General features: G+C 41.4%; 1 protein-coding gene across 4 annotated transcripts; it reads right to left on the reverse strand.

Moving 5' to 3' along the window:
* Positions 1–1,160: 1,160 nt before the first annotated feature.
* Positions 1,161–26,848, reverse strand: rubcn (rubicon autophagy regulator). 4 transcript variants are annotated; one of them, XM_031758169.2, is made up of 21 exons: positions 26,408–26,848; positions 24,402–24,555; positions 20,200–20,283; positions 18,139–18,298; positions 17,918–18,024; positions 17,479–17,704; positions 16,348–16,782; positions 14,626–14,721; positions 14,085–14,200; positions 13,650–13,845; positions 13,247–13,354; positions 11,904–11,978; positions 8,778–8,838; positions 7,951–8,083; positions 7,729–7,874; positions 7,319–7,383; positions 6,990–7,228; positions 6,637–6,698; positions 6,392–6,545; positions 6,142–6,235; positions 1,161–3,256 (listed from the first exon to the last, which is right to left on the reverse strand). In XM_031758169.2, exons 1-21 carry the CDS (start codon positions 26,443–26,445, stop codon positions 3,120–3,122), a joined length of 2,886 nt encoding a protein of 961 aa, XP_031614029.1. In that variant the 5' UTR covers positions 26,446–26,848; the 3' UTR covers positions 1,161–3,119. The 4 variants fall into 4 exon arrangements, with proteins under 4 accessions (XP_031614029.1, XP_031614028.1, XP_031614031.1 ...); XM_031758168.2 differs by having other exon boundaries at positions 7,951–8,086; XM_031758171.2 differs by lacking the exon at positions 11,904–11,978 and having other exon boundaries at positions 26,408–26,847.
* Between the last annotated feature and the right edge of the window lie 304 nt (positions 26,849–27,152).

Raw genomic sequence — 27,152 nt, forward strand, 5'->3', positions numbered from 1 at the left:
AATCTGGTAATTCTTTGTTTTTACATTCATCGGGCCCCAATATGACCAAATATCAAAGAGAAATTAAAAATGTATGCCGTGGAAGAGTTCGGGTCTTAGGAGGTTAACCAGCCTGGCATCTAAAACTGAGTAACCAAAAATGATGTTTTACGATAATTAAAGCTGCTTCAGTTTGAGGTTATACCGCCGCCCCGAGCACTCCTGATCTTGGAAGCTATGCAGGGTTGGGCCTGATTAGTACCTGTATGGGACCACCAGGTAATGTAAGCTAGAGCAGGCTGTCCACCAATCAGCTTTGATTTGCAAACCACTTCAGTAATGAATCCCAAATTCGCTCCAAATGCATCCATCACTGTGACTGAATATAGTTAGATATCACCTAAGGCAATCATTTCCTATCACCACACCAGCAGAAAATGTCTTTCTGCTGGGTTTTCATTCATTTTGATGTTCTGATGACTTGATTCTTCATTAACAGCTTCACTTTTGCAAATTAAGATTTTTTTTTTTTTAATTAGATCAATAGACAATAGATTAAAGTAGATCAAAAATGAAAGTAGGCTCAAAAAAAATGAAGAATAGCAATTAATTTTTTCTGATTATTTATTCATTTTCAAAATTACTTTGCTTTATTATGTTCGTTCAGTTTTTTTTTCATGGCAATTTTAAATCAAATTACAAAACCCAAGTCATAAATTTCTTCAGGATTCCAAAATAATCATAATCAGAGTTTTCAAACAGAAAAATCTATCAGATTTTGGAGCCACATGTTTTCCTATAGACTCTTATAGGAATCAAACCAAAAAGATAATCATTTGAGTCACCCTAGAAATAGGATTATGGCTTATTAAAGTCTCAGAAGTGCATTTAAAATTACACATTCCTATTTATTTAAACTGCATGTAAATTACATATATGAAGGATTTAAATTAACGTTCAAAATGTGTTATTGTTAATGATCTCCTGTAGTCGATCTGAAGTACCTTTACGACCCACCAGGGGGCGCCAACCTATAGTTTTGCAATCACACACAAAAACCCCCAAAACAAAAAAAAAAAAAAAAAAACACAAACAAAAACAAACCACAACCTCTGGGTCTTGGCAGCTGTGACTCTGATGTATTAAATATTACTGATTATGAACATACACAGCAGATAAACTTCTAAGACTTCTGTTTATTAATTTTTCTTGGTAAATAAAAAGTGTCATTCTTCACTTGATGAACAGTCTAGCCAGTCATTTATTATCAACATGATTACAGAACCAAAGCAAATGAACACACAATCATAATAATCAACTTTTTTAATAACATACATTTGGATCTGTAGTGCACTGTAAGGCTCCTTCGTTCCTCCATGTTAAAGGCAAAAAACACAACAATCGTCATCTAAATGGAGGTTTGTCCGTAGAGCTGAGCAGTCACTTGGTTCAGTGTTTCTTCTAAAAAGCATCTCGAAATTCAAAAATCAGTCTTTCTGGCAGTTTTTGAGGACATAAATATTTCATCCTTATGTGCCCAAAACCTCAACTTCTTCAAATCTACAGATGGGATACATAAACTCTGGATTTTTATCTAGTCTATCGAAGGACTTGAGGACTACAAATGCGATCAATTCAGCTTACAACAGAGCCACTAATCAGACATTTCTATTCCTCTGTGCGATGCTCGGTTTGCAAAAAAGTCATCAAAATGAAACGATCAGAGTTATAAAGATATTTTTGGTTCAACTACTGAAATTCCTCATCTGCTACCGATGATCACGGCACTCTCATACAAGGTCAGAACCTACAGCCTGTTACAGTCAGTTTAAACAGTTAAAGGAGACTCCAAGCTAGCAGTCCCATTGGAAGGAATTGCACTCGCACACAACTCTGTGTTAAAACAGTGAACCGTCGTGTTTACTTTCAAACTGCTGGAAGAAAAAAATACAAATTTAGCCCAAGAAGTGATAATGGTATGTCTCTTCTACCTCGTGGATCTTATTTGTTGAGAAACTCAGCTGGCAGGAACTTTTAAGACTGTTCAAGATCAGGGTTCATGTTCCTGACACACATCTAATCTAATTCACCCAAAGAGTGATGTCCCACCCTCACCCCCTCCAACAAAAACATGGGATCAGTGCAATTAACCAAACCTTCTCCAATATTCCAAATTCTACAACGAGCAGCCGCGTGCCAGTTGGGCTACACGCACAGCAGGTAGACATGTGCACAAATAAACACAAGCACCCACACTCACGACACACCTCTCTCCAGTAACCAAATGCACACAAAGCAGCAGCAGCAGCACAAAAAAATTATTTAAAATACTCTCAATGCTGATTTGAAACACCTCCTCTGAAGTGTTTTAAATGCAGCTTTGTCCAAGAGGCACACAAATGTGTGTAAAACGGCTAAAATCGGGACAGTAAGGAGCGAGGAAGAGAGAGCATTCATGGGTTATTTAAATACAGTGTCTTAACTGGGAAACTGATCAGTTCTTCAAGAAAAAAAATTAACGTTTTGCAATCCCAGTTTAAATATTTAAAAAAGAAAAATGGGGACTTTCTGACAGGTCGAGAATCTTTGGCTCTTTTCACACATGAAACTACAACATGAGAGCATCAAACATCTGTGTAAGGCAGCACGTTTTCTTATTCACACACAGCGATTTTATTAATTCAGGAATGATTCAGCACAGCTGAAACAAGAAAGGCGCCCTCTTTTAAAACTCACTTTGGAGCAACAGAAGCACTACCATACGGAGACGCTGGCAAGAATTTTTAGTTCGTATTTACAAGGAAATTTAAATAAAGTCATCAGCAAAGGACAGACAAATCTAATCCAATTGCCAAATCAGGGAGATGATTTCTAAAAATCACTACCATTCTAGCAGGACGCATTCTTAGAGTAAAGTGCATGTCTAAAAGAGATTCACCGGAAAAATCAACACCAGCCTTGGTCCTCTTTCTGAGTGATGCGGCTGCCCTGATGTAGTAAAACCTGCATTGCGAAGGCGCCGTCTCCCCGAGTTACAAAGGCTGGAGCGGAACGAGAGATGGTCAGCCACTACAATCATGGTCGTGTTGTGCTTCTCCTCCTCCTTCTCCTCTTTCTCTGAGGCTCCCCTGTTGCAAGCTTTAAGCCCCACCTCCCTCATCTTCCTGCTCCTCCATGTTTTTGCGTGCCATCCTCTCTCTCCGGTCTGCCAGCCGCTGGCAGCGAGGACAGCCTTTACCTGTGCGGAAGCAGGTGCGGTGGTAACACGCGTGGCAGTCTGAAAAAAAGGGGAGAGAAAACATTTTTTTTTTTTTTTTATAAAGAAAGCCAGTTTAACAGAGCTCATGTGTCATCTTAACAGGAAAGCAACACCTGCGCATTGTAAACCAGTTTAACTAGTTTCATCTTTGGACTGCACAAACAGCAGCCAATCACAATCAGAGCTGAGGCAGGATGGGTGGAGCGGGGAAGGTATAAAAGCCACAGAAGAAAAAGGCAGAAAGCCACAGGGAGCAGGTATGTGAGGCAAGTCATATCCCGGGATAAGCTCAGCTCAAGGAAACCTGTCCAGACACGTCCTGTTTCATAACTCAGCCTCATTCCCATAAGATGCTCTAACAGAGGTGTCTTTTTTTCTGTTGATGATGGACTCATGAAAAAACAGGCAACTCAAGTTCAAAAACAATGTTTATTTTATGATGACATAAAATAAAATCAAGCTTAAATTATAGCAATCAGAAGCAGAAGCAACTAAAAAGCATAAATTACACATTCAATCGGATTCACCTCCGCACGTTAAAGTAGTTCCTTTGACAAAAGTCTAAATAATAAAATAAAAGGGTTTAAAAACACAGACAGGCGAGGCAGCGTAGCAACAACTGCAGCAGAGAGTCCAGATTTACGTGACTCTTCTTCAGCCGACTTCACACATGAACAAAGGGAATGAAATCACCAGCTCAGGTGGAACACGTGCGAGAAGACGACTCTGACAAACACAAACACCGACCGAAACGAAGCATGCAGAAATGTAAACGTTTCAGAGCGATGCACCACTGTAGTTCAGTCGCCACGTTCCCAGGAAAGATCTTAAGAAGAATAAAAGCAGCAACTACTAGGAGCAGCGTCCCTGTCTCAGTGACACACAGCAGCAACACAGAAGCAGCTCAGAGCTCAGAGAGAAAGATGGGAACGTAGAGCGCCAGCACCTCCACAACCTCAGCCAAAAAGAGATCCACCACCAAAAAAACTCCCAAAAGCATCTACCCTCCACCAGCACCGTAATAACGGAAACACACCAACACCTCAGTGACAAATAACAACAGTACAACTGTGAAGTGCCTCAGGTGAAAAAGACGGCCGAAATATGAAGGTACGACTACAACATCTAATAATAATTTAACACACAAGATATATTACAACACCTAAAGGGACAGTTCAGCATTTCCTGTGCAGTTAGAGAACACCACTCTTATGTCTGCAAAGTAATATTGAAACTACATATTTAACACTGGACGTAAACACACGAGACCCAACTCGTGCATCTGCAAAGTTTAGAGAAGTTTATAGGCCTTTATTATAGGCCGTTATTTTACCTTTAACGGGCAAATATAAGAGTGGTATCAATATCATCATTAAACTCTTGGCAATAAGGATTGCCCAACTTGGTTTCTATAAGACTTGCTGGTTTTGGTAAACATTAATGCACAGCTACACAAGTGTTAACTGCCAAAAATGTGCGTTTGGGGTAGTAACATTTGTAATATCAAGACTGAACACTGTAAAAAACATGTAACTCAAGGGTGGACAAAATTAAATCACTGTAAAATAACTGCTTGATAGTCTTATTCAAAGGATAAATAACCATTAGGCCTTTGGTTAACTGTAATCAGAAATCCATCGCTTGTTCTGGACAAACAGGAGCTAGTTTTAATCCAGCAAATGTATCAAGTTAAACTTTGTCTTTGCTGTGAGCCGATTCCAGTTTTACCCAGGTTTCCTAATCCTTCGTGATCCCAGGACGCAGCCCTCCTTTTTCATGTCCTCCACCTCCCCCTGTGTCATCATCTATGTCGCTTGTCTTTGTGTTCTCCCCTCTTGTCTTATTTTTCTCCCTGCCTTCCCTTATCTTCCTGCCTCTGGTTAACTTCCTGCCTTTGCGAGTTTTATGATTTCTCCAGTTAATCTGCTTCACAAATCCTGATTCTTCTTGGCTTTCCTCCTCAGGGTTTCTCCCTCTTCCTCCATCACTTTCCCCACTTCCACTACTCTGCTCCTTCTCTTTGCTTCTCCCTCTGGAGAAACCAGTTGTCAGCTGATGAGATTCTAACAGTCTCATAACAGGAAGTTTGTCAGCCACAGATTCAGTTTTCCCCGTTCTTTCAGCTTGTGTCCCAGTTTTCTTTTCCTCTGCCGCTCCCCGTGCTTCCTCTGAGGATCTTTTTTTAAACTCTTCATTTCTATCTTCCTCTTTCACTTCTGGTTTCTGCTCATCCTCCACGTCTGTTTTTGAAGAACCTTTGACTCGACTTCCCATCACTGATGCCTTGCCACCTCGCTTCCCCTCTTTTCCAATTTCATTTAAACTTTCCATGCTGCTGCCCATTTCTCTATCGCTGTCCCCTTTGTCTCCTTTTGAGATGCTTTTCTTTAATCTGTCTATCTGAAGAACCTTCAAGAAGTTGATTTTTTCCCTTCTTGTATCTCTGTCCTCCTTTTCCTTGCTCCGCTCCCCCTCACTACTCTCCACCCCACCGTGCTGACCAACGCTTCCCTTGTCATCTTGCTCCATCTGTTCCTCCCTCTCCGACTCCCCGCCTCTTGTCATCTCCTGCTCCTCCTCATTAAGCTTATTCCGGGAAAAAGCTTTAACCAGTTTTCCAGCAGTAAAACCTTGAAATAGCCCCCCTTTCTCATGTCTCACTTGTGCTGTGTCTCTTGATGCTTGTCTCACTTCCTTCTGCTCCTTTTGCTCTCCGCTCTTCACCTCATCTACTCTCATCCCTAAATCTTCCTCCCCACCCACCCCCTCTTTCATGCCCATCGCAAGGGCTTTTGCCAGGCTACGAGGCTTGGGGATCTTCCAGTCTGGCCAGGTAAACTGAATGGAGAAGCGGGAGGAAGGCCGTGCACCACCCAGGCCTGCCACCAGCAGAGAGGGCTCACCTTCGCAACGCTGGCACTTGCTCAGGTGGAAAGGGAAGATGATGTCTTTGTCGTTCCCGCAGAACTCGCAAACAAAGCCTTTTGCTTGGCACAGCTGGGGATAAGATGAGGGAAAAGGAAATAAGAAAATTTTAGATTAACATGAAAAAAATAAAAAGCAGAGTGTTTGTTGATGTTATTGCCCAAAAGACCAATTTAACTTTTAAAAAAAAAATATGCGTTTTATAGAGGAACCTGTTGCTCATCTTACCACACAGTTGGCTACATGCATGGTACCAAGTTTCAGCAGCTCTTTCATTCGGGAACCCAGCTCCCCGTTGCGCACAGCAGTGAGGTCGTTGAGGGAGAAGAGGTGAAAGTCCTCTGTCAGGTGACCCGGCAGGCTGTCGAACTGGTCCAACAAGCTGAGGAGAGAGACGTACAGAACCTCAAAATAAGTTTGTTACCAGGTTTTATGAAATGATCGTAAACTACAAGAAAGCAGAGATCTCTTACTCTTTAGCAAGGCGACATGTCTTGAAGAGATTTTTCATGTGAAAGAGCTGCATCCTCAAAACCTTTATAGCACATTAGAAAATGATGTTTACTTCACTGTGCATGAGAAAAATACAGTCTTACAAGTCATGTTTGGTGCAAAAGTCTCAAACCACCCCTCATCGCTTTATATTTTCCAGGAAAATCAGAAGTATGTGCAGTAATTTATTGAAACACATGCAAAAATATATGCAAATACAGGATATAAGATAAAGACAGAGTGTGAATTATTGCGAACACTCTTTCTTAATGATATTGCATGGTGGTGATGTTAGTCTGAACGTGATTAATGTCACTGCTGCCTCTGAACTCACCCGAACAGTCTCCAGAGATTTGTTTTTCTTGTACAGCCCGCTGTTGATATCATTGAGGTTGAAAAGCGGATCTCCAGAAATCTTGTTCAGCAGGTCTCGGGCAAAGTTGCTGACATAGTATTTGCTGAAGTCCCACTTCCTCAGCACCCGGCCGGGAACGACTGCCTGAGCGTTTTCATGACAGCACTGGCAGAAGTACCGGCCGAGGTATTCACAGTAACGTAGCCGCTTAATGTAGTCTGAGGTGAGGACAGGTAACAAAAACACAGGGAGGTAAGGATGTGCAAGCAGAACAAGTCCTTTAGCTTTTATGTTGTTGCTGGTTATACCTGGGTCAATGCGGGTGCCACAGCCAGCACAGCGGTAGTTCTGTTTAGCCACAATTATCTTCCTCCTGAAAGACAAGAATTAGTTAAAAAAAAATGCAAACTGCAAACAGTTGTGTCTGTTACTTGATTACTGCATGTCTGAAATGATTAATAAATATAAGCATATCTTTAAATTTTCTGTGAAAGAGCCCACACTCATCACCATTATTCCTGAAAAATACAAATTAAGTTGACTGGTGCTCACAGAACCCTAATTTAGACTCTTCTCCTCCACCTACTGTATCCACTTTAATCCCTGCAGTAAGCTTACCCCTATAATTTTACCCTTCTTATTAATATTTTATATGTCTGTGTGTGTTTTCACAAAGATGAAGCAGATACTGAGGGCAGATAACATGATGTGGACTCACTTGGGTGCAGGATGAATGTTGAAGATTATCTGTGGTCGCGGCGGTGCCCACTCGAGGTTACCTCTCACCCGAATCCTTAACTTGTAGATGTCTGCGTGCTCGCCGTCATCGGGAGAGATTGGCAGAGAGTCTGGGATGGGCAACAACTGGGAAACGGCATGATCAGTTGAGTACAATGTTCAATGTCATGTCTGGAAAACTGTAAGCGGCAGGGATATGTACCTTCTGAGGGGCATCCTGTTCTGGGACCAGCCAGTCGAGCTCAGAAGCTGCAGGAAGCTGCATGCCCTCAAACTGCCTGAGTAAACCCATGGCTACTGACTCAGCTGAGTTAGACTGGAGGAAGGAGGGGGTGCTGCTACACACAGGAAAGCAAGACATTTTTTTAAAAAACAGGACAGTAAAATCCACAATCTGATTCATTTTAATAATCAAATTTGGAATTCACTTGATTGATTAAACTAACTAAATTAAGTCAATGGGGTGTGGGAAACCAAAGCATGCCTTGTATTTGGGTTTTTTTTCTGTTTTTTTTAAGTGACTTCAACTCTGGTCTTCAACTCCAAATAGGCAATGCCCTACTTGCACAGGCAAGTAGAGGAAATACTTTTAACCTTTTTCACTTAGTACCTACTTGGCTCAACTTGACTTGTTGTAATGGAAAATGATCTGCGTACCGCCCAATGTACGTGAGATCGTTACAGCAATCCAGCTGAAAGTCCAGTGGCAGTCTGTTGATGCCACATTTTCCGATCGTTTTAGATTGTTTGGAAGCTCGGCTCAGCAGGTAATAAAAAGGTAGCAGGTACTACCACCTAATAGAAAACCCTGAAAACCGAGTCGAGTCGAGCCGACCCCAGTAAGTACTAGAGGAAAAGGGCTATTTGAAAATTGCTGTGGTTGGGCCAGTGGCTATTATAAAGGGGGTCGGGAAACCCTGTGTCCTTGTTGTGATTGGTCCGTCTAGATAGACGATGTGGTAGTGAGCCAGTTTTTGAAGAAAACTGACAAAATTATGATGTAAAGAGAAATGAGAAACATGTACTTACAATGAATCTGAGCTGAGAAAAGATCTGCCGCTGGAGCTTACACTGGGCTTTATGTCCGCATCTAGAAGATACAGCGAAAAGGTAAAGGAGATTTGACCAACTGAAAACAAAAAGTAGCAGGACTCATTTTAATCCAGCAGCCACAGACAGCAAAAACAACTTTTTAAAAGGGTGATTTTTTTGTGTCAGATGATACATAAATTTGTCTAGAGAGGGCTTCCAAAGGCTTGCAAGCAGCTGGCGAGTGGATGGCGTTTCTTTGGTTTGTTGCCACTATTTGCTACAGCAAAGCAGAGTTGAACAATGTGTGAAGAAATTAATCAAAAAGGTTGAAGATTAAAAAGTGAAACAAATTGAGGAAGATAAATTTGACCAAAATATCATCTCTTTTCTTCTCATTCAAGCTAATTTTAAATTCAATTAAGCAGAAAACATGCAGTGAAAGCTAAACAGTTTCAATAATATCACTAAAACATGTGTTCTTAAAAAAAGAAAAGAAACTAGGGGGCAAAGACAAAAGCAGCACAGGTTTGGCAGAACAGGAGACCGCCTGCATGGATTTACCAGTTTCTTTCAGGATCAACATTCCTGTTTGCTCATATGAGCCCAGGTTACAGCCAAAATTTCAGGATTGCAGGCAATTAAAGTTGGTGCAGAACAGATAAGATTGATTTTAAAAAAAATCTTTTGATTATGTGTTTTATAATAGCTCCTACTAAGCAAACACAAGACCTACAGATACAAAGGTCTGACTGGTTGCATTTGTTCTGATTGATCGATGCGATTAAAAATCATTGTGTGAATGTGGAATTTTCAATTAGTGGCACACAACGTAAGTCATGTGAGCATAGAAGCTCTGACAACTGATCTTTTTGATCAGTCTGTGTTCAGAGGAGTGAGTTGCAATTACAGCACAGTTAGAAAGCTGATTAGATTTGTGGGGATATTTTAATCAGTGGTGTTAGCCAATTTCGTTGCCTTCTCTTTAAACTGTGCATTTTCAGGAAAATGCTATGAGAAAATTAAGGCTGCGATGTCTAAATGAAATTCCCCTAAGAGATAACCACTTCTTTGTCACTCCTCCTGAAGTGTACCTTATAAGGAATAATCCTAGTACCAGTCTGGTTACTGAGCCAACTTCTTTAAATATGAACACATGGTGAGAGGACGCATGTGTGATAACACCTGGTTGTCACTGGACACATGTTGGAAGTAATGAATAATGACTGGGATGAATGGATGGATGGATAGATGGATGAATAAGTGATAACCTCAAATGTACGGCCACAGGATGCAACTGGTTAACTCCCTTGTCTCCTTCCGAGAGCCTCTTTAAACCCCGACAGGTACAGGCACATTCGTCTTCCTGCACCACCAAAACCCCGGAGCATTGAGCAACAAGCACTAACACAAAAAGCCAAGAGCACAGTTTCACTGAGGTGAGGAGGCAGGTGGCTCATCTCCAAACTGACAAGTTCTTGTAAAGAGATTAGATAAAATAAAATAACTGGAAATATGAGTGAGTATGAGATTGATCCGTTAGCATCACAACTGTGTTTGGTTTTTAGTTATGGAAGGAAACTGCATGTTGCTACTGCTTAGAGTGGTTATCCAGCACTCTATCATATGCAATGATTTGCAAATTTTATAAACTTGTATTTTATTCTTAATAGAACAAAACACACCAAGTGCTTAAACTGAGACATATTATATACATAAATATTAACTCGTTTTGATTTGATGGCAGCAACATCTCAAAAAAGTTTGGACACAGGAAACAAAAGGCTGAAGCCTAAGTGTTTCTAACCTATTTTGTCCACTTGACCAAATACGAGATGGAGACCACCCAGCTTGTTGTCAGCACTCATTTCAAACAATGGTATGCGAGTGCATTAGTGCCTATGGAATTAGCAGCTTGTATATCAGCCATCAGACCTGAAAGGTATACACAGGTTTTAGAGCAACATATGCTCCCATCAGGATGACATGTTTTTCAGAGAACACCTTGAATATTTCAGCTAGATGTTGCAGACTCCACGGCAGCACGGTGGCACGGTGGTTAGCACTGTTGCCGCACAGCAAGAAGGTCCTGAGTTCAATTCCAACATCAGGCCAGGGTCTTTCTGTGTGGAGTTTGCATGTTCTCCCCTGTTTGCGTGGGTTCCCTCCGGGTACTCCGGCTTCCTCCCACCGTCCAAAGACATGCAGCTTGTGGGGATAGGTTAATTGGATAATCCAAATTGCCACTAGGTGTGAATGTGAGTGTGAATGGTTGTCTGTCCCTGTGTGTTGGCCCTGCGACAGACTGGCGACCTGTCCAGGGTGTACCCCGCCTCTCGCCCTATGACAGCTGGGATAGGCTCCAGCGCCCCCCGCGACCCTGAAAAGGATAAGCGGAAGCGAATGGATGGATGGATGGATGGATGTTGCAGACTCCATGTTCTGAACTGGCCTGTCTGCAGTCCAGATCTTGGAGCGTAATGAAACAAACAAAAAAATAAATACAAGTACAACAAAGACAACTGAGGACTGGAGAGCAGCTATTGTGAAATGATGAAGGGATGCTATGCGCCAGTAAAATTAAAAATGGTCTTAAAAATGTTACATAATCTCAGTTTAAACACTTGATATGTTGTCCAAGTTTTTTTGTAAATAAGACTTACAAATCTGTATGTTCTCTTTATTTACATTTTACACAGATCCCAACTTTTTTGGAATTTGGTTGTAAATTAAACCCAGAAATATATCGTCAATTTTTTTAATGGCTTTGCTGCACAGCTTGCATAGCTCTCAATTAAATACTTAAAAACTATAAAAGCAGGTAAAGATAAGATATTACTGCAAAACCTTACATGCACAATAGTATAAAAATTAGTGGTTGAAGATGGGTGAAATGGAAGTAAAAAAAAAAAAAAAAAAAAAAAAAAAAAGCATTAATATGAAACTAAAACAGTAAGTAGCGCGGCAATTATGCATGACCCACATCCAGCACAGTTACAGCGATTAATGAAAGAAGGTTTCTCAGTTTGGAGCAGAACCACCAGCTTCCTCTCAGAGGAGCACAGCCACAGAAAACTGCCTGTAAGTAGCTGTGGAGCCACGCCCACCGCTCCAGCCCGCAGATACCTGAGAAGAGGGAGGCGAGTGACAGGGAGAGGCCGTTCTGAGACATCGCCAACAGGGACTGACCCTCACAGCCATCTGAGAGACACAAACTGTCACCACATGCTTACATTTTCACACTCCACAGAGTGTGTATCAGTGCCACACGCAAACATTACACTGCACTGCCGCATCCAGAGGAGCATGTACATGTGGAAGTCATGCAGGTACACAGGGCAAAAACACATGAAATGATTTTACTCCAATCTTCTCCTCTGACATCAACAAGGCTTCTTAACTCAGAGAAATGCCACGCACTGAATATTTTCTCCTTTTTTAGAAAAGTTTCAGTAAGATTGCAACAAGTTAGCAGTTTCTCCTAAATACCTTTCTTCCCTCTTCTAATGCTCAGTTTCAACCTCACAGAATTACAGCTAACCAGCTTAATATTTTCATTATAAGTAGTTTAACAGGTATATTGAATTAAAATGGCTGGTGAGTTTATATTCTGAGGAAACAGCAAATATTTTAGTTCTAGGTAAGATAACGTTATTAGTAATATTACACAAAAAACAAACAAACAAAACTGCTGCTTCATTATTGCAAAAGCAGGAATACATGCAAATGTATTGCAACAACCAGCAAAGAGAGTCTGTAACAAGCACCAATACTAAGAGACTAAAGTAAAGCTGAGTTGGAAATGATATCAGGTCGACAGATGAATAACTAAATATCGGCTTCATAGCATCTGTCCATGATTGTAACTTCCTGAGCACTTTGGGGTCAACGTTTCTTTTCCCCCCCACCAACCAACCTAACCAATTCTTCTCTGCTAACATTTAGTTCAATGTTAGAGGACAGCCCTACTGTTAGCAGAAATCCCAAAGATGTTAATTTCCAAGTACAGTTAAATACATGTAAATACATTCATACATAAAACCCACCAAGACACAAGAAAAACCGCAACCCTTATTAGCAGAATCAAAGCAATTCATAGACTACTGTTGTTTGTTGTATGAGAAATATGACAGACTTCCTAGAATAGCTACGCCTTTCAAAATGAGTATGACTATAAAAATCCTTAGTGTGTGTGATCACATGACTTTAACAGCTATATATAAATGGCAACAGCAGAAATAGCAAGTGTGGCCTCTACGCTCAGACATTCATATTTAGGGTCTTTGGTGAAATGTGGCATGCTTGGTGAGCAGACAGGCTGATGAAGAGGTTATGAATTATGACCAGAAAGTGAATTAATGGATTCAATGATGAATTATAAAATCTAGAAATAAAACTAATAATTATTCCAAAATATATATATTTGCTTATTTAGCCCCCCCCACACTGTTCTGTCATTCTCTCTCTACCTCGCAGTTCACACTCCTCCACCTCCTCTGCTGAGCCCGAGTCAGACAGGCCCTGGGAGGAGTCCTGAGAGCTCCTCCTGGAGCCTCCACTGTCAGTGGAGTGAAAAGCTGCACAAAAGAAAGGAAACAAAAATAAACAACGTGTACAATTAAAACTATTTCATAGATGGTTTCTCTAGTATTTTTGTGGTCCATCTGTATATGTAAGGATCTATTAAAAGCTGGTACTTATTTAAAGATCTGTGCATCAGTGAAAGCTACTTTTAATTAAACAGACACATTGTTTAGGAAGATTGACAACTAAAAAGCTCTCGCTCTACTGAGAGACCTAGAATCACACCAAGGAAGTACGGTGTCTATGTACAGATGACAAAAGGATTTCATGTAACTGATGTTTGCACACCGTGTTGGGAGTTTGCGGATGGCGGCAGACGGCTGCGTCTGATCTGCTGCCTCCGCAGGCGAATCTTCTGCTTCAGCTGCTGAATCTCGCTGTCACTGTCTCCTTCCTCCTCGCCCTCCTCCTGACGCCGCATGTTGCATTTCATCAGCTCAATGGCTGCAATAAGCGACTCGGAGATGCTGAAATGGGCATTTTCCTGCAGCACACAGAGGTAATTAAAAAACATTCAGAGGCAGAAACTAGAATAGAAGAATAGAATAGAATAGAATAGAATAGAATAGAATAGAATAGAATAGAATAATCTTTTAAGTGGGAAATTTGGTTGTAATTATCATCATATCTTGACCCATAATTTCTACATTTTTCTCCATTTCAATGTGTGCATTATGTTTGCACTGAGATACAATTTACATTTGCAATGAATTAAGCTCTGACCTTCTCAAGGTCTGCACAGCTGCCAAAGTCCTGCTCTGACAGGTAGCTGATGAGGCTCTGCCCCTCTGACGGCCTCCTGAACATCCCCTCTGAGGTACTGCTGTACTGGGACCCATCTGAAGTAAACAAAGCATACACAGTTAAACACAAAGCCATAAAAGACATTTACACACTGCACTGGAGTTTAAGTGTCATAATGCTGCTTACAAATCAAAAGGTTCTGATTTTTGGCTGCCAAAAGAAACATTTTTTAATTAATGTGTTGGTCAAGACAGATTTACTTTTATCAATTTTACATAATCTTGGACAATTTAACGAGCTAACTGCATTTTGAATAAATAAAACTAATAAAAAAAAACAAAAGCCGAGGGTTCCTGACTACAAAGGCCATTTAACTTATTTGCTTTTTCTAATGGATGTTTTTAGGTCTCCCATTTTATGTAAAAATGTTTAAGCAAACCTTGTTTCAAGAAACAGAAACCTGAATGAATGGGAGATGGCAGCTGACATATGCGTGTCAGTATTCACACAGAAAACTCACGAGACTCCATGTAAAGAGAACTGGATGTGCTGGTATCGCTGTGCTGAGGTGAGAACGGGCTGTAGTCTTTCATGCAGCAGTCCTCGCCTGCTGATTCTAAGACACACACAAAAAAAAAAAGTATGTGTGTTAATACCTTTTTATCATCAAGAGTCATTCACCTCATTACGGTATTCTTTTAAAAGAAATGGATGCAAACATGCTTGAGTGCAGGAAAAGCAGCTGGTTAAATGCTTTGTGTTGGACAATGACATCTAAGGCTATTGTGTAGTGTATGGCTACACTGAAACAAAAATGTGGCTTTGAGTGCTAACCAGCCTAACTGCAGAGTGAAACAGAAGTAGTCTGTATCACTCAGTGACCCACTTTTACTTAAAGGCTACAAACTTACATTATTTACACTTTTATTGCTTTGCAAGTGTAAACAATACTGCATTAAAGTTATGTTTTGCGTTGGGAATCTTCCTCTGTCTGAGCTTCAGAATTTATATTAAAACTTCAAAACATCAGAAGAAAAGACAAGACTGCATGATTCTTTGAATAAAATACTGACACGTGGTCTTAGGGAACCTTTATGGTCGCCGGTTACCCCCATCACACTTCAGTTGAAGGCAATTTTGCTTTTTGGGTTCTCAAATAGACGGGACACTCCCAGGTATTTAACCTCTAATGGGGCTGTGACATTGACTATTCTGAGAGTCATTGACCCACCTCACTATCATGCGAGTTGTTGACCCACCTCACTATCATGCGAGTCGTTAGGGTCACATGAGCCAAGGTGTGAATTGTAATAGAGTCCAAGAACAAAAGAAAACAATGTGATAAAGTGGGACTTTTTCACACCAGTCTGATTTGGTTTAAATAAACAAATAAGAAGAAAACAGTCCTTAAAATCAAAAACAAATGATGGGCTGAAGACAAGAGTGGAAAATAAGAGGGATGGAGTTCTTCGCCATGCACACAAACAACATTTCTTTTTCTTTTTAAAAAAAGGGAGGGGAAATGAGAATTCATGTGATGGAGTACAGTGAAACTGCACCGCCAACCTGCTACCGGGTCCTCTATTATTATGGTGATTTTTCTGTGGCCCCCTCCTTTATGCAAACAGTAGAAGGGAGAGATAAGAGAAGGACAGAGCAGAAGAAGAGATGATTAATTCAAGCCAAGAATGGGGAAACAGTCTGAGCAAACAGAGCTGATATTAACTGGGTGAAAGCTTTAAAACCTCAGACAGGAAGCGTGCAAGAACACCGCCTAACCGCATATCAGAAAGCTGTGAAAAACACAAATACTATGCAGGTAGAACAACAGCTTAACCTCACCCTTAACTGCATTAGTCAGGTACATTAGTCTGCTACTTACAGTAAAATTACGGTTAGTTTAATTCTGAAAATGACTTAAACTCTTCAGAAATTTACAAACTCGCTCCAGAGAAACACACCAGACAATTACAAGTAAATACCACAAGTACTACAGACCATGTTGTGATCTATGAACATGCAAAACAAAGTGACTAAGCAAGAAGTGAAGTGGCTACCAGCTGAAGCTGAACTTCACCACTTTAGGAAGTATTACAATCAGTTTTGGAGTAAAAGTTTATCTTTTGAATGTTTCTCATAGGAAAGAGACGTTCCTTAATTAAACAGAAAATTGCTATACACTGTAATTTAAATAAATAAAACAATCCCTTCCAAAGTGAAACTCTTAAAATCTCTTACTCACCATTCCTGAGTTTCTGATTGACCCCTGTGTCAGAGAATGATCGAGTGTGTCCTTTGAGCCCCCTCCCCGGCCCCTTCTGGCCCTCTGAAAAAGATGAACGCCTCTGCGGGGCCTGTGTAGTGGAACTCCGCTGCAGGGATTGGTCCGTGTTCTCCCCCCGCTCGCTGCTGTGGGTGGAGCTTTGGGAATTACGTCGACCGTTGCGTTGCCCGAGGTTACCGATGGCCAAATACTCTGGACCATCGTCAGAGTCACCGCCGCCACCGTACTCGTCGGCCTCGGACTGAAGGAAGGAGGATGTGGAGTTGGTGTCCGTTAACGAGATGGAAGGGATGGACGCTGAGCCAGGTGGGGGCGACGCACCTCGTGCGTTCTCCCCCGGCCTGGTGACAACCACCCATTGAGATTCCAGGCTGCTGGTTTGAGAGGTAGTGTCTGCAAGACAAATGAGAAAGATTAAGATTTGTACTCGTGTTTTGCTCATGGGTTTTTGGTTTTTTTTTTTACTACTAATTTCACATATTTAAATTTTTCTCCCAGAATTTTCTGCCCCACGTGGGCTTGCGTATGTACACAAGCATGTCTGTTTTTGTTCATACACACTGAGAGTCTAAAAATGGTGACACGCTGCAGAGGTTTTAAATCCACTTAAGCCATTTTTTAACCACCCTTGTCCATTTTAGTGAGCACATTCAGCTCAGGACACTGACTTCGCAGGCCGCATTAACACATTCTTCACCAACTGGCTTTGCCCACAAACAATCAGGCCTCTGTACGGTTAACTCAGCCTGCCTATTCACATACAAACTGTAGTGTATTCATAGCGCCTTACCACAAATCCACCCGAGTATACATGCACGCACAGATGACAAAATAGTCACCAACTGCTCTCTGCGTACAACCTCAAAATTCTTCAGTAAAACAGACAAAAACATAAAGTCTGTGAAAATTATTTTTTCTGCTTCTGAGCGAAGTGCTGCAAAATACTGCAGAAACGATGATTAAGCAATGATCTCCAAGCTATTTTCAATATATCCATGATAATAACAAAGTCAAAGAACAGTGAATATGCCAGGTATGCCACTTTAAGTATCAGAAAAAATAAAACGACAACCCAGCCTCTTTTCTCACTTGTGCTGCTGCTGTTTGGGGATTCAGCTGCTGTAGTGCTCGCAGAGTTTTGGCTGGTGGCGACTGCTTCTCGCAGAGAGCAGTTGGAGGTGGTGAGTCTGCGACTTAGAGATTCTCTGCTGGGAGCCTTGTCGGCGTTCCTCCAGGCTCCACCAGATCCAGGCAAGACACACAGACTCTGGCTCTTCAGTAGCCCTAGGCATGGTGGGGCCTTCAGAGGGGACAGCTGGGCGGTGGAAAGAAAGAGATTTTTATTAAAAGTCAAAGGAATTTCTTTTCTTTGAAAAGTTAAATCACTTTAACACCACTCATCAAAGATGGGTGATGGTTAAAAACTGAATGATGTGTTTGCAGTGTGAAACAGCGATGAAAAACCTTTGCACAAGTGACCTTTTCATGAATAAACAGGTGATATGTGCAAAGATGTCGGAAAACCCACCCCGACAGTGTCTACTTGGGCGAGCAGTTTGGGATTATTCTGCTCCACAGCTTCCAGACACTGGAACATGGCGGTCACATGAGGCTCGCTCAACAGAAAAGCATCATCTGAAAGATGGATACAGCACGAGAGAGGGGGGAAAAAGAAGTTAATACAATTTATACACCACAGCAATTTCTAATACAAGTATATCAACCTGGGCTATTATTAACATGGCTCACCATTGTAGTATTTACGCATGTGCCCCAGATGCTTGAGCAAAGGTCGGAGCTGCGCTGACAGCATGTGAACCTGTAAGCTGTGAAGCAGCCAACGCTCAGCCTTGTAGCTTTCACCAGCACTCTTTATCCCACTGCTCAGTACCGGCTCCAGGTGCCTGAACTGAGGATGGAAAGAGAACAGCAGATGGGAAAGCGCTGGCACAGGCTAACACTTTTATATGTCTGTAAAAGCACATTTCCATCTCTAATTATGTGATGAAACTTGTAAACCATCAAAATTTCGGCTGATGAGGCCATAAACATTTCCTTAACTGGATTTTGTTTTTGTGACAATCAGCAAGTGGTGCTGGCTTTGGAGTTCATCCTTGGCGGTTAATTTTTTCTACACCTACCCAGATCTTCTTCTATTTATTTCAAACTAATTTCTATTGGTAAAAGAAACATGAAGCCAACACCGAGTCAACCTAACTGCTCCTTTTATGAGTTTTCCTGCAATCTTTCCCCATAAGCGTTTCCCACCTGTTGGTCTAAAACTTCGAGAAGGGTTTAGGAAGAAGAGACAGAAGCAGACACCAGGCTTGAAAAGAGAGAAACACAAGTGGAATGTCAGGTGATAAAAAGCAGCACAAAACTAGAGGACAGCAGCTATGAACAACAAACAATCATCACATGGTGATTGCATTATGCCTGAGTGAGCCCTGCTGGTCTGTAACACCAGGGGAATAATGAGGATAACTAGATTACTCCAAGTCCATTTGCTGTTATACAACTCCATTACCCCCTGACAGACAGAACTGGGGTTAAAGGGGGACCGTTTTCCACAACACACTAGGAAACAAAAAGTCAGCAATCAAGCAAGTCTAGTGGCTCTACTCAGGGCATCAGATCATGTGAGTTTTGGGGGGATTTTTCAAGAAATGTATTATAAGGCCCGTGTTATTTTTCTCAAACACATTCTAACATCACTTTATGGGGATTTTCCACAAAAGGGAGGCAGTTCCACAAATCTAGCCCTTCAGGCTTGATGGGACAAGCACACATTACAGGGTAAAACAAAGTAAACTATAATTTTTCCTCCAGAACAGATAAATCCTCCAAATCCAACCTTAACACTAAAGATGTGTTGGGTTTGTAGTAAACAAATGCTTCTTCTGAGCCTACATTATGTAATTGCTCACTCTTTGCTTTTGCAGCGCTCTCAGGAAACTTGCCATATTTTCAAAACAAACACACAGCAACAGCAACAACAGAAAAGATATAAACAAACGTGTGCATCTCTGGTAGCTGTGAACAAGGATTGGAGAACTGAAACATTAGCTCTTTTTACAGGTTCCACATTTACAGTAAACTAATCAAAAAACATCCGACACTGTTTAAAGCTTTCGAACAAGATGACTCAGAAGTAGGAAACGAGGCGACCCCACTGGGGGAGAAACTGATCTAGAAATGAAAACCACATTAGCAACCAATGTAAAGTAAATAAACTACACATCACACTTAGCATTAAATCAGAGTAGCATATGTTGCTCATAAAGACTGCTAAACAGCAGCTATCAATTATTTAGTTAAGGAGAACCTGAGCCAAGAGTGTGTACCGTATTTTCAAAATATACATTCTGTCACAATATTTAGGGAAAAAAAAATTAAATCACAACATAAAAACAAAAAACTGGTAAGTTTTTTTGTTAGCAGTAGACTTTAAGATGCTAAAATCAAATTTTTTTTTTTTTTTATTTTTTTTGGGGGGGGGGGGGGGGCACAGAGAGGATATTTTATTATGGTCAACTCTAGCACACAGCTCTGACTGTGAGCACAAAAGCCCCGCCCACCTGATGTTCAAAATCTCTGTTTGTACAGGCTAGCCAATCAGAAGAAAGCTGGCTTAAAGGGTGTTAGCGCTAAAGAGCTTGTTTCAGCCAGAGGATGAAATAAGAGTCTGTATCACAGTTTGGGATAAGAAAGAAATTGTATCATGCAAAGAAAGTCTAGTAGAAATATTTATGTGTCAGGAAAGTTTAAAAGAAAAAAGTTACATCCCAGCTTTAACATGGCTGAGCATACCTGTTCAACGTGGGAGGCGAGCTGTGGGCTGATGTAGCGAACACACCAAACAAACGGCCAATAGTTTCTCTGCTTGTAGTACACCTGCAACACAAGGCCAGAGGCTTGTATGACCCAGTTTCAAAAGTACCAGCTTTAACCAACATAGTAAGTCATTATGAAGAAGGAGAGTTGTGTTCCAATAGAGTATTTTCCTTAAATTTTAGAAGTGCAACTGAAAAAAAAAAGGAGAAAATATTTATCCAGTTATGTAAAAAGAAAGTTTTGATAAATCAGTTTGCAGTAGTTTGCAGAAACACCTTAGTAACAATAACTTGAAGTTGTGATTTTCTGTTTAACTTTATTAGTCTCTCACATTGGTCTGGAGCAGCTTCTCTATAACACTACTTAAGTTCATTGACATTTGCAGGCATTTGTTTATAGACAGCTCTCACGGCTCCACCACAGCATTTCAATCAGGCTAAGATCTGGACTTTGACTGGGCGGCTGCACTACTTTGATTCTTTTCATTTTCAGCCAGTCTGTTGTACATTTGCTGCTGTGCTTGGGATTATTTTCGTGCTGCATTACATAATTTTGGCCAGGCTTTATCGTTGGACCAACGGCTTCACATTTGACTCAAAAATTCATTGGTATGAGAGTTTAACAACTACAAGGTGTTCCTAATTCTGTGGCTGCAAAATAAGCCCAAATCCTCACAGTTCTTGACAGCTGGTATGAGGTGTTTGCACTGGTATACTGTGTTCGATTTTTACCAGACATGATGACAAAATTCTCCGAAGTGCTCTCATCTGTCCAAAGGACATTGTTCCAGAAGTCGTATGATTTGTTCAGATGTGGTTTTGCAAGCCTAAGCCTTATTGACATGTTCACTTTAGAGAGAAGAGTCTTCCCCTGGTAACGCTGTCAAACAAGCCAAACCTGTTCTGTCCCCCCCCATCATTATACCATCATTTAGCATTTAACATGCTAACTGACGATCAGACCACCAAAACATTTGCTTGTACAGAGGTCCTCACACTTCCTGATGATCTGTTAATCAAATAATCAAATTACATTTGGACCTTGCTGCATCTTATCCTCCTAATTCATGGACGCAGGGGTGTATTTAGATATATCACAAGACTGCACAGTCCTGTGAAAACGTCTTTTTTTCCCCCCCACATGACTGTAAACCACCTGATAAAAAAAAACAACAACAAAAAACAAATCACGCGCTTCCATCCCGGCCAGATTTATTAGGGTTTTATTATTTTCTGATTAGTTCACATTTGTGTTTCACTTTTGTTTTCAATTTAGTTTGGGGGCAGGTGGTTTCCAAAGCAAGTTTTCCCATTAGCCTGGGGCCCGTTCTTCGTACCTCGCTAAGTAAGTTAGCCGGATTTGAATGTTGACGATTTCGCGTGATCTTGGATCGTTCGGTTCTCCGAAGCTCATCTGGGACTTGCTGTCATAGCAACAGATCCGTAAGCATAAACCTGCTCGGGAGCAGGTTTACTTTATGTAAACAGGATTAGATCGCGGCCACTCAGGTATGTCCGCTGCAGTTATATGAAAGCAAGAGCGATATTTCGCCACTGTTTTACCATAAATAAATATTATCAATGTAACTAAAGATAATGCAGCATTTGATTCTTTTATTGATTCCATACAGATACATACAGGTCATTTTCCAAAAAAAGGAAATGTACTATTAATCATTCTATTACATGTAGTAGATCATGTCAGATGTAATTCATATTTTAGGGTAGTAATAGTAAATTACTACGTGCAATCAAGATGAGAGACCACGACTATAAAAGCGAAGGTGGATTTGGGAAGTCTGTCGCAGCCATGTCCTGTCCGCTTGTACGCGCGAGCAAGGAAGGTGCAAGATTGATAAGGAGAGTTTACAGAATTTAGCGTATATTGTGGGATAGACAGGATCCTTTAGCTCAGCGCGACAGTGTGCTCATAGAGAGATATCGATTCTCCCGTGAGGGTATTATTTACTTTCTTCCTCTCTCTCTCTATATAACAAAAAAAAAAAAAAAAAAAACACCGAGCACGCCCCTGCGGGCGGTTTATCCTTCAAGCTCGGGTCCTCTACCAGAGGCCTGGGAGCTTGAGGGTCCTGCGCAGTATCTTAGCTGTTCCCAGGACTGCGCTCTTCTGGACAGAGATCTCCGATGTTGTTCCCGGGATCTGCTGGAGCCACTCGCCTAGCTTGGGAGTCACCGCACCTAGTGCTCCGATTACCACGGGGACCACCGTCACCTTCACCCTCCACATCCTCTCGTGCTCTTCTCTGAGCCCTTGGTATTTCTCCAGCTTCTCGTGTTCCTTCTTCCTGATATTGCTGTCATTCGGAACCGCTACATCGATCACTACAGCCGTCTTCTTCTGTTTGTCTACCACCACTATGTCCGGTTGGTTAGCCACCACCATTTTGTCCGTCTGCATCTGGAAGTCCCACAGGATCTTAGCTCGGTCATTCTCCACCACCCTTGGGGGCATCTCCCATTTTGACCTCGGGACTTCCAGGTTATACTCGGCACAGATGTTCCTGTACACTATGCCGGCCACTTGGTTATGGCGCTCCATGTATGCCTTGCCTGCTAGCATCTTGCACCCTGCTGTTATGTGCTGGATTGTCTCTGGGGCATCTTTACACAGCCTGCACCTGGGGTCTTGCCTGGTGTGATAGACCCCAGCCTCTATGGATCTTGTACTCAGAGCTTGTTCTTGTGCTGCCATGATTAGTGCCTCTGTGCTGTCTTTCAGTCCAGCTTTGTCCAGCCACTGGTAGGATTTCTGGATATCAGCCACCTCCTCTATCTGCCGGTGGTACATACCGTGCAGGGGCCTGTCCTTCCATGATGGTTCCTCGCCTTCCTCCTCTTTCTTGGGTTTCTGCTGCCTGAGGTATTCACTGAGCATACTCCCGACTTACTGTGCATGCTTCAGTCACCCCTTGCATGGGAACAGGTAAAAGTGATGGAGTGTTATGTCAAACTACACACAAAAAACCCCACAATGTCAATAAATGTCACAGTACAAAAAGGGGTGTGCAGGACCACCACCTGTCTTTATTTGCTCTGCCCTTTTCTTGGTTGCTGTTATAAACAAACAAACAGATTATTCCAGGGTTTCTTGTCATAGACTAAAAGCAATATAAGTGATAAATATTACCATTCTGTGGAATATTCTTATATTTCACTTTTACTTGTTCCCATGTTCTAGTGGGTCCTGTTGTGTCTCTAATGTGAAAGAGGATATGATGTAATATAATATAATGTGGTATAATATAATATCACATGATATAATGTAATATCATGGATCACTTACGAGTTTAATTTGTCAGCAACTTTCTGCCAGCCCTCTCTCCTTGCTTTTGCAGCCTTTGCAGTGTTCCCCTGCGTTTTAATTAAATTCTGAAACTCCTGATATCCCTCAATCAAGAGTTCTTGGTCTGCTGCCGTGAAATACTGTGCGCGCTCCTTCGACATCTTCGCCAACCAATCACAGGGTTGCCGATCAATGTTTCTACTATCGATGCGTAGCCCCTTTTAAGCCACCCAGTGATCTCAGATTACTTCATCCAGCTATACTAATCGTCAACAACAGGTGTGTTCGGAGAACCGGATTAGCGAGCTCAAAGTTAGCGCGATGATTTGATCTTGGATGTGTCATTTGATCTTGGATGTAGTAAGCGAGGTACGAAGAACGGGCCCCTGATATGTAGAGTATCTGTCAATACAAACACTTCAGTCAACATCACTCACATAAAACATCCAAAGTCTCAATAAACGCATGCACCAAAACCTCATCAGGCAGGCTGTTTTGATACAGTTGATCAGGTTGATTTAGTTTATAATAACCTAAAACTATATATAGTCAGATTATATAAACAAGCAGTAAGTAAGAAAAATGTAGCTTCTCAGACTTGTCTCTATAAGTTACAGTTACATTCACCTTCAGTGCAACACAGTGTTTTTGTCCCCTTACAGAATCAGATGGCACAGACACAGCACGGGTAATACGATACAAAACACACAGGACGTATCTAGCAAAATCAGCATTCTTTATTTTCCCCCAAGCATGCGAATATGCTGATGTTATTTTAGCAAATGCCATCCTTTTTCTGTTTTTTTTTTGTTTTTTCTTAAACAGCTGGTAGATAAGGTTTGTTGTTGTGACCGATATGGGCTTTGTGTGCTGACCTGCTCATTCCTAAGTCCATGGCTGAGGATGTTGTTCATGTCCTTGTGCAGCCGCTGCAAGCCACCATACCGCGACCACACGTTGGGGTTGTTGGTGGACAAGAGGCCCTCCACTGTGGTCTTCAGGCTGGACAGCAGCTTCCAGTGCTCCTTTCTGGAAGGCAACAGGGAAGCAAGAAGAAGTTTAACAAAGAGGAAGGAGGTACAGAGGTTTTGGTGTTGGCAATGTAGCTGATTAATTCATTAATCATCTAAACCAAAATTCTTTTCTCAGAAATAATCAGAAATTCAATGACTTATTGGAAATGCTGAGCATTACTTAATGTGTGAGCAGTGTCATTACATCCCAACATGAACACATGGACTTTTCCTGATAGACAAGAGTCTGTCTATCAGGAAAATTCAGTACTTTTGAACCCATTATTGATGTTATGATACATGACATTCTATATTTTGCGTACAAATGTAAATAAAAGACAGGTCTTGAACCTAGTGATAGTACCTTCATGAAGTATACTGCAAAACAAATTCATTCATTGACATGTACACCCTGAGCACTGAGTCAACCCTTATCTTTAGGATACAGTCAGCAGTGGAAGGTTGTTTCTCAAAAAAAAAAAAAAAAAAAAAAAAAAGTCAGATACTACATAACAGACACTCCCCGAAAGCCATAAACTGCTGGCTCACAGGACTTCCTCATTCCACCTCAGCTCAGCAAGTCAAACTTTACCAGCCGTGCAAAAATGAAAAAATTAAACAAAGAAACCTTCGTGTTACAACTGAGGATGAACTCCTTGATTATAGGAGAACTTAACTGGACATGTGCTCCATGGTGTTAAGTAAATCCAGTAGATAATATAAAAACACAACTGCAACAAAATACAGCAGATTATGTGTTGTAAGGCTGTGAAACCAGACTTAAGAGTTCTTTGATCTAGGATGATATGGCCAAAGACAATCACAACAATTTTTGTTCCTAATAGATCAAAAACAGTATCTCAGGCAGAGACCGTGTGTGAAAGTAGAATGGCCAGCTAGAAAAGTCAATAAAACCTGAAAGAAGCACAACAGTGAACACAAGGTCTTTTCTTAGGCATCAGCAGAATTTCTGAGCAGCAGCAGCAGCATCACGAGTTAAGACACAGAGCCAACTAATCAAATCACATAACATGTGTAACACAGGAGTGGAGGGGGGGGACGAGGCCGGAGGTTAGCGAGCATTCTGCACATACTGCGGAGCGTGGTGCATCTGTGAGAGGGGTGAAGTTATGTAATTAGCACCTCCACATCCAGGGGTAAAATTCCTCTAGACTCGGAGAGATTATTGAGGTTTAGGGATTACCTTCCACTCTTTTATTTGTGCGTGTTCATGCACGAGAAACAGTGGGCTGTGCAAAGAGGATCTGCAAACATGCATCCTTCTAATCTGCTAGGGAAAACAATCCTTGAACTTCCCAAAAGTCTTCCAGTACTTACACGGTCAGTAATTTTACTGATCTTCAGTAAACCTGCATATAAAAACCACCTGTTTAGCTTGCTGATTTCACGCATATTTTAATCGTATTAGACAACAGTTACTTTATGTGGTCAGTTTAGCTGTTAGCACAATCTCACTGTGTGACAGCTAACAGCTCTACCGCTGACGAATAAAAGCCTTTCTCTCGTCTTTCAAACAACGATTCTAACAACGCCATATTTTTACAATACTGTAAATAATAAACCAGAAGACCTTTGGGCTAGAGTCATTAGCTCCAGCCTGTCAAACCTTGGCATGTCAGGTTAGCCTAGCCTAGCTTAACGGCTATTATTGGTACAAGTACTTCACTAGTGTTCAAACCTACCTACTTAGCCTGGCATTTTTTGCAGTTAGCTTAGCTTAAATGTGTTCCCTGCTGGTCACCCTTTTAAACGAAGCTCACAGGTAACAAGTGACATAACTCTAGTTGCGTTGTTTATGAAACCATGGGTGTTAGCCGTATACCAACGCTGCCCAACCTGTCACTCACCTGCGCTCCTCCGCTTCTCCCTCTGCCATGATCTCCATGTCCTCCGGGAGGAACCGAGTGCCGTACAAAGCCGCCAGCTTCCCGGAGAATATCCCGTCCTGTTAGGTACAATGGAGATGTATCACAGTAGCAGGGTTGTTTGAAAGAGTCACCCGGACTTAAAGTCTTCCGCCATCTCTACCCTGTCTGTCAGAGCCGTGGATCAAAACAGTGGAGGCCGCATGACCTGCTACCATCATCAGTGGGCGGTGGTGTTCAGCGCAGCTCTGCCCACTATTTAACGTAACAGTGCTTACTTTAAAATAACACCAGATGATACCGCCCTCATTTAATTTGCAAATAATTTTAAAATAATAGGCTCGGTCGTGTTTTATAAACAAGTTTATAAAGAGTTAAAGCTTTCAGGCGGCTGGTGAGGAAAGAGCTTTCTAGAAGACAAGATAGAAACCCGGTCCATGTCGCCACCTGTTGTTACAGAGTAGTACTGCAGGTCTCTATTTTCAAACTGAAACTTTAAAATATTAGCAAAGATTAAACCACATAGCGACAGCAAGGAAATTACCACTGACCATTATAATTTTACAATGCAGTAGACTGAAACATTTACTAAAAGAATAAATTATTATGGTTTACAAGTGACAGCCTAATTCAACATCTAATAAATGAAGAAATTAATTGACACTACACATAATTATATATTTTTTAAAGGCATATATACGAGTCTTTAAACAACGTGAAAAATACA

Source organism: Oreochromis aureus, linkage group 15 (genome assembly GCF_013358895.1).
Source record: "Oreochromis aureus strain Israel breed Guangdong linkage group 15, ZZ_aureus, whole genome shotgun sequence".
In the NCBI taxonomy this organism is placed as follows: Eukaryota; Metazoa; Chordata; class Actinopteri; order Cichliformes; family Cichlidae; genus Oreochromis; species Oreochromis aureus.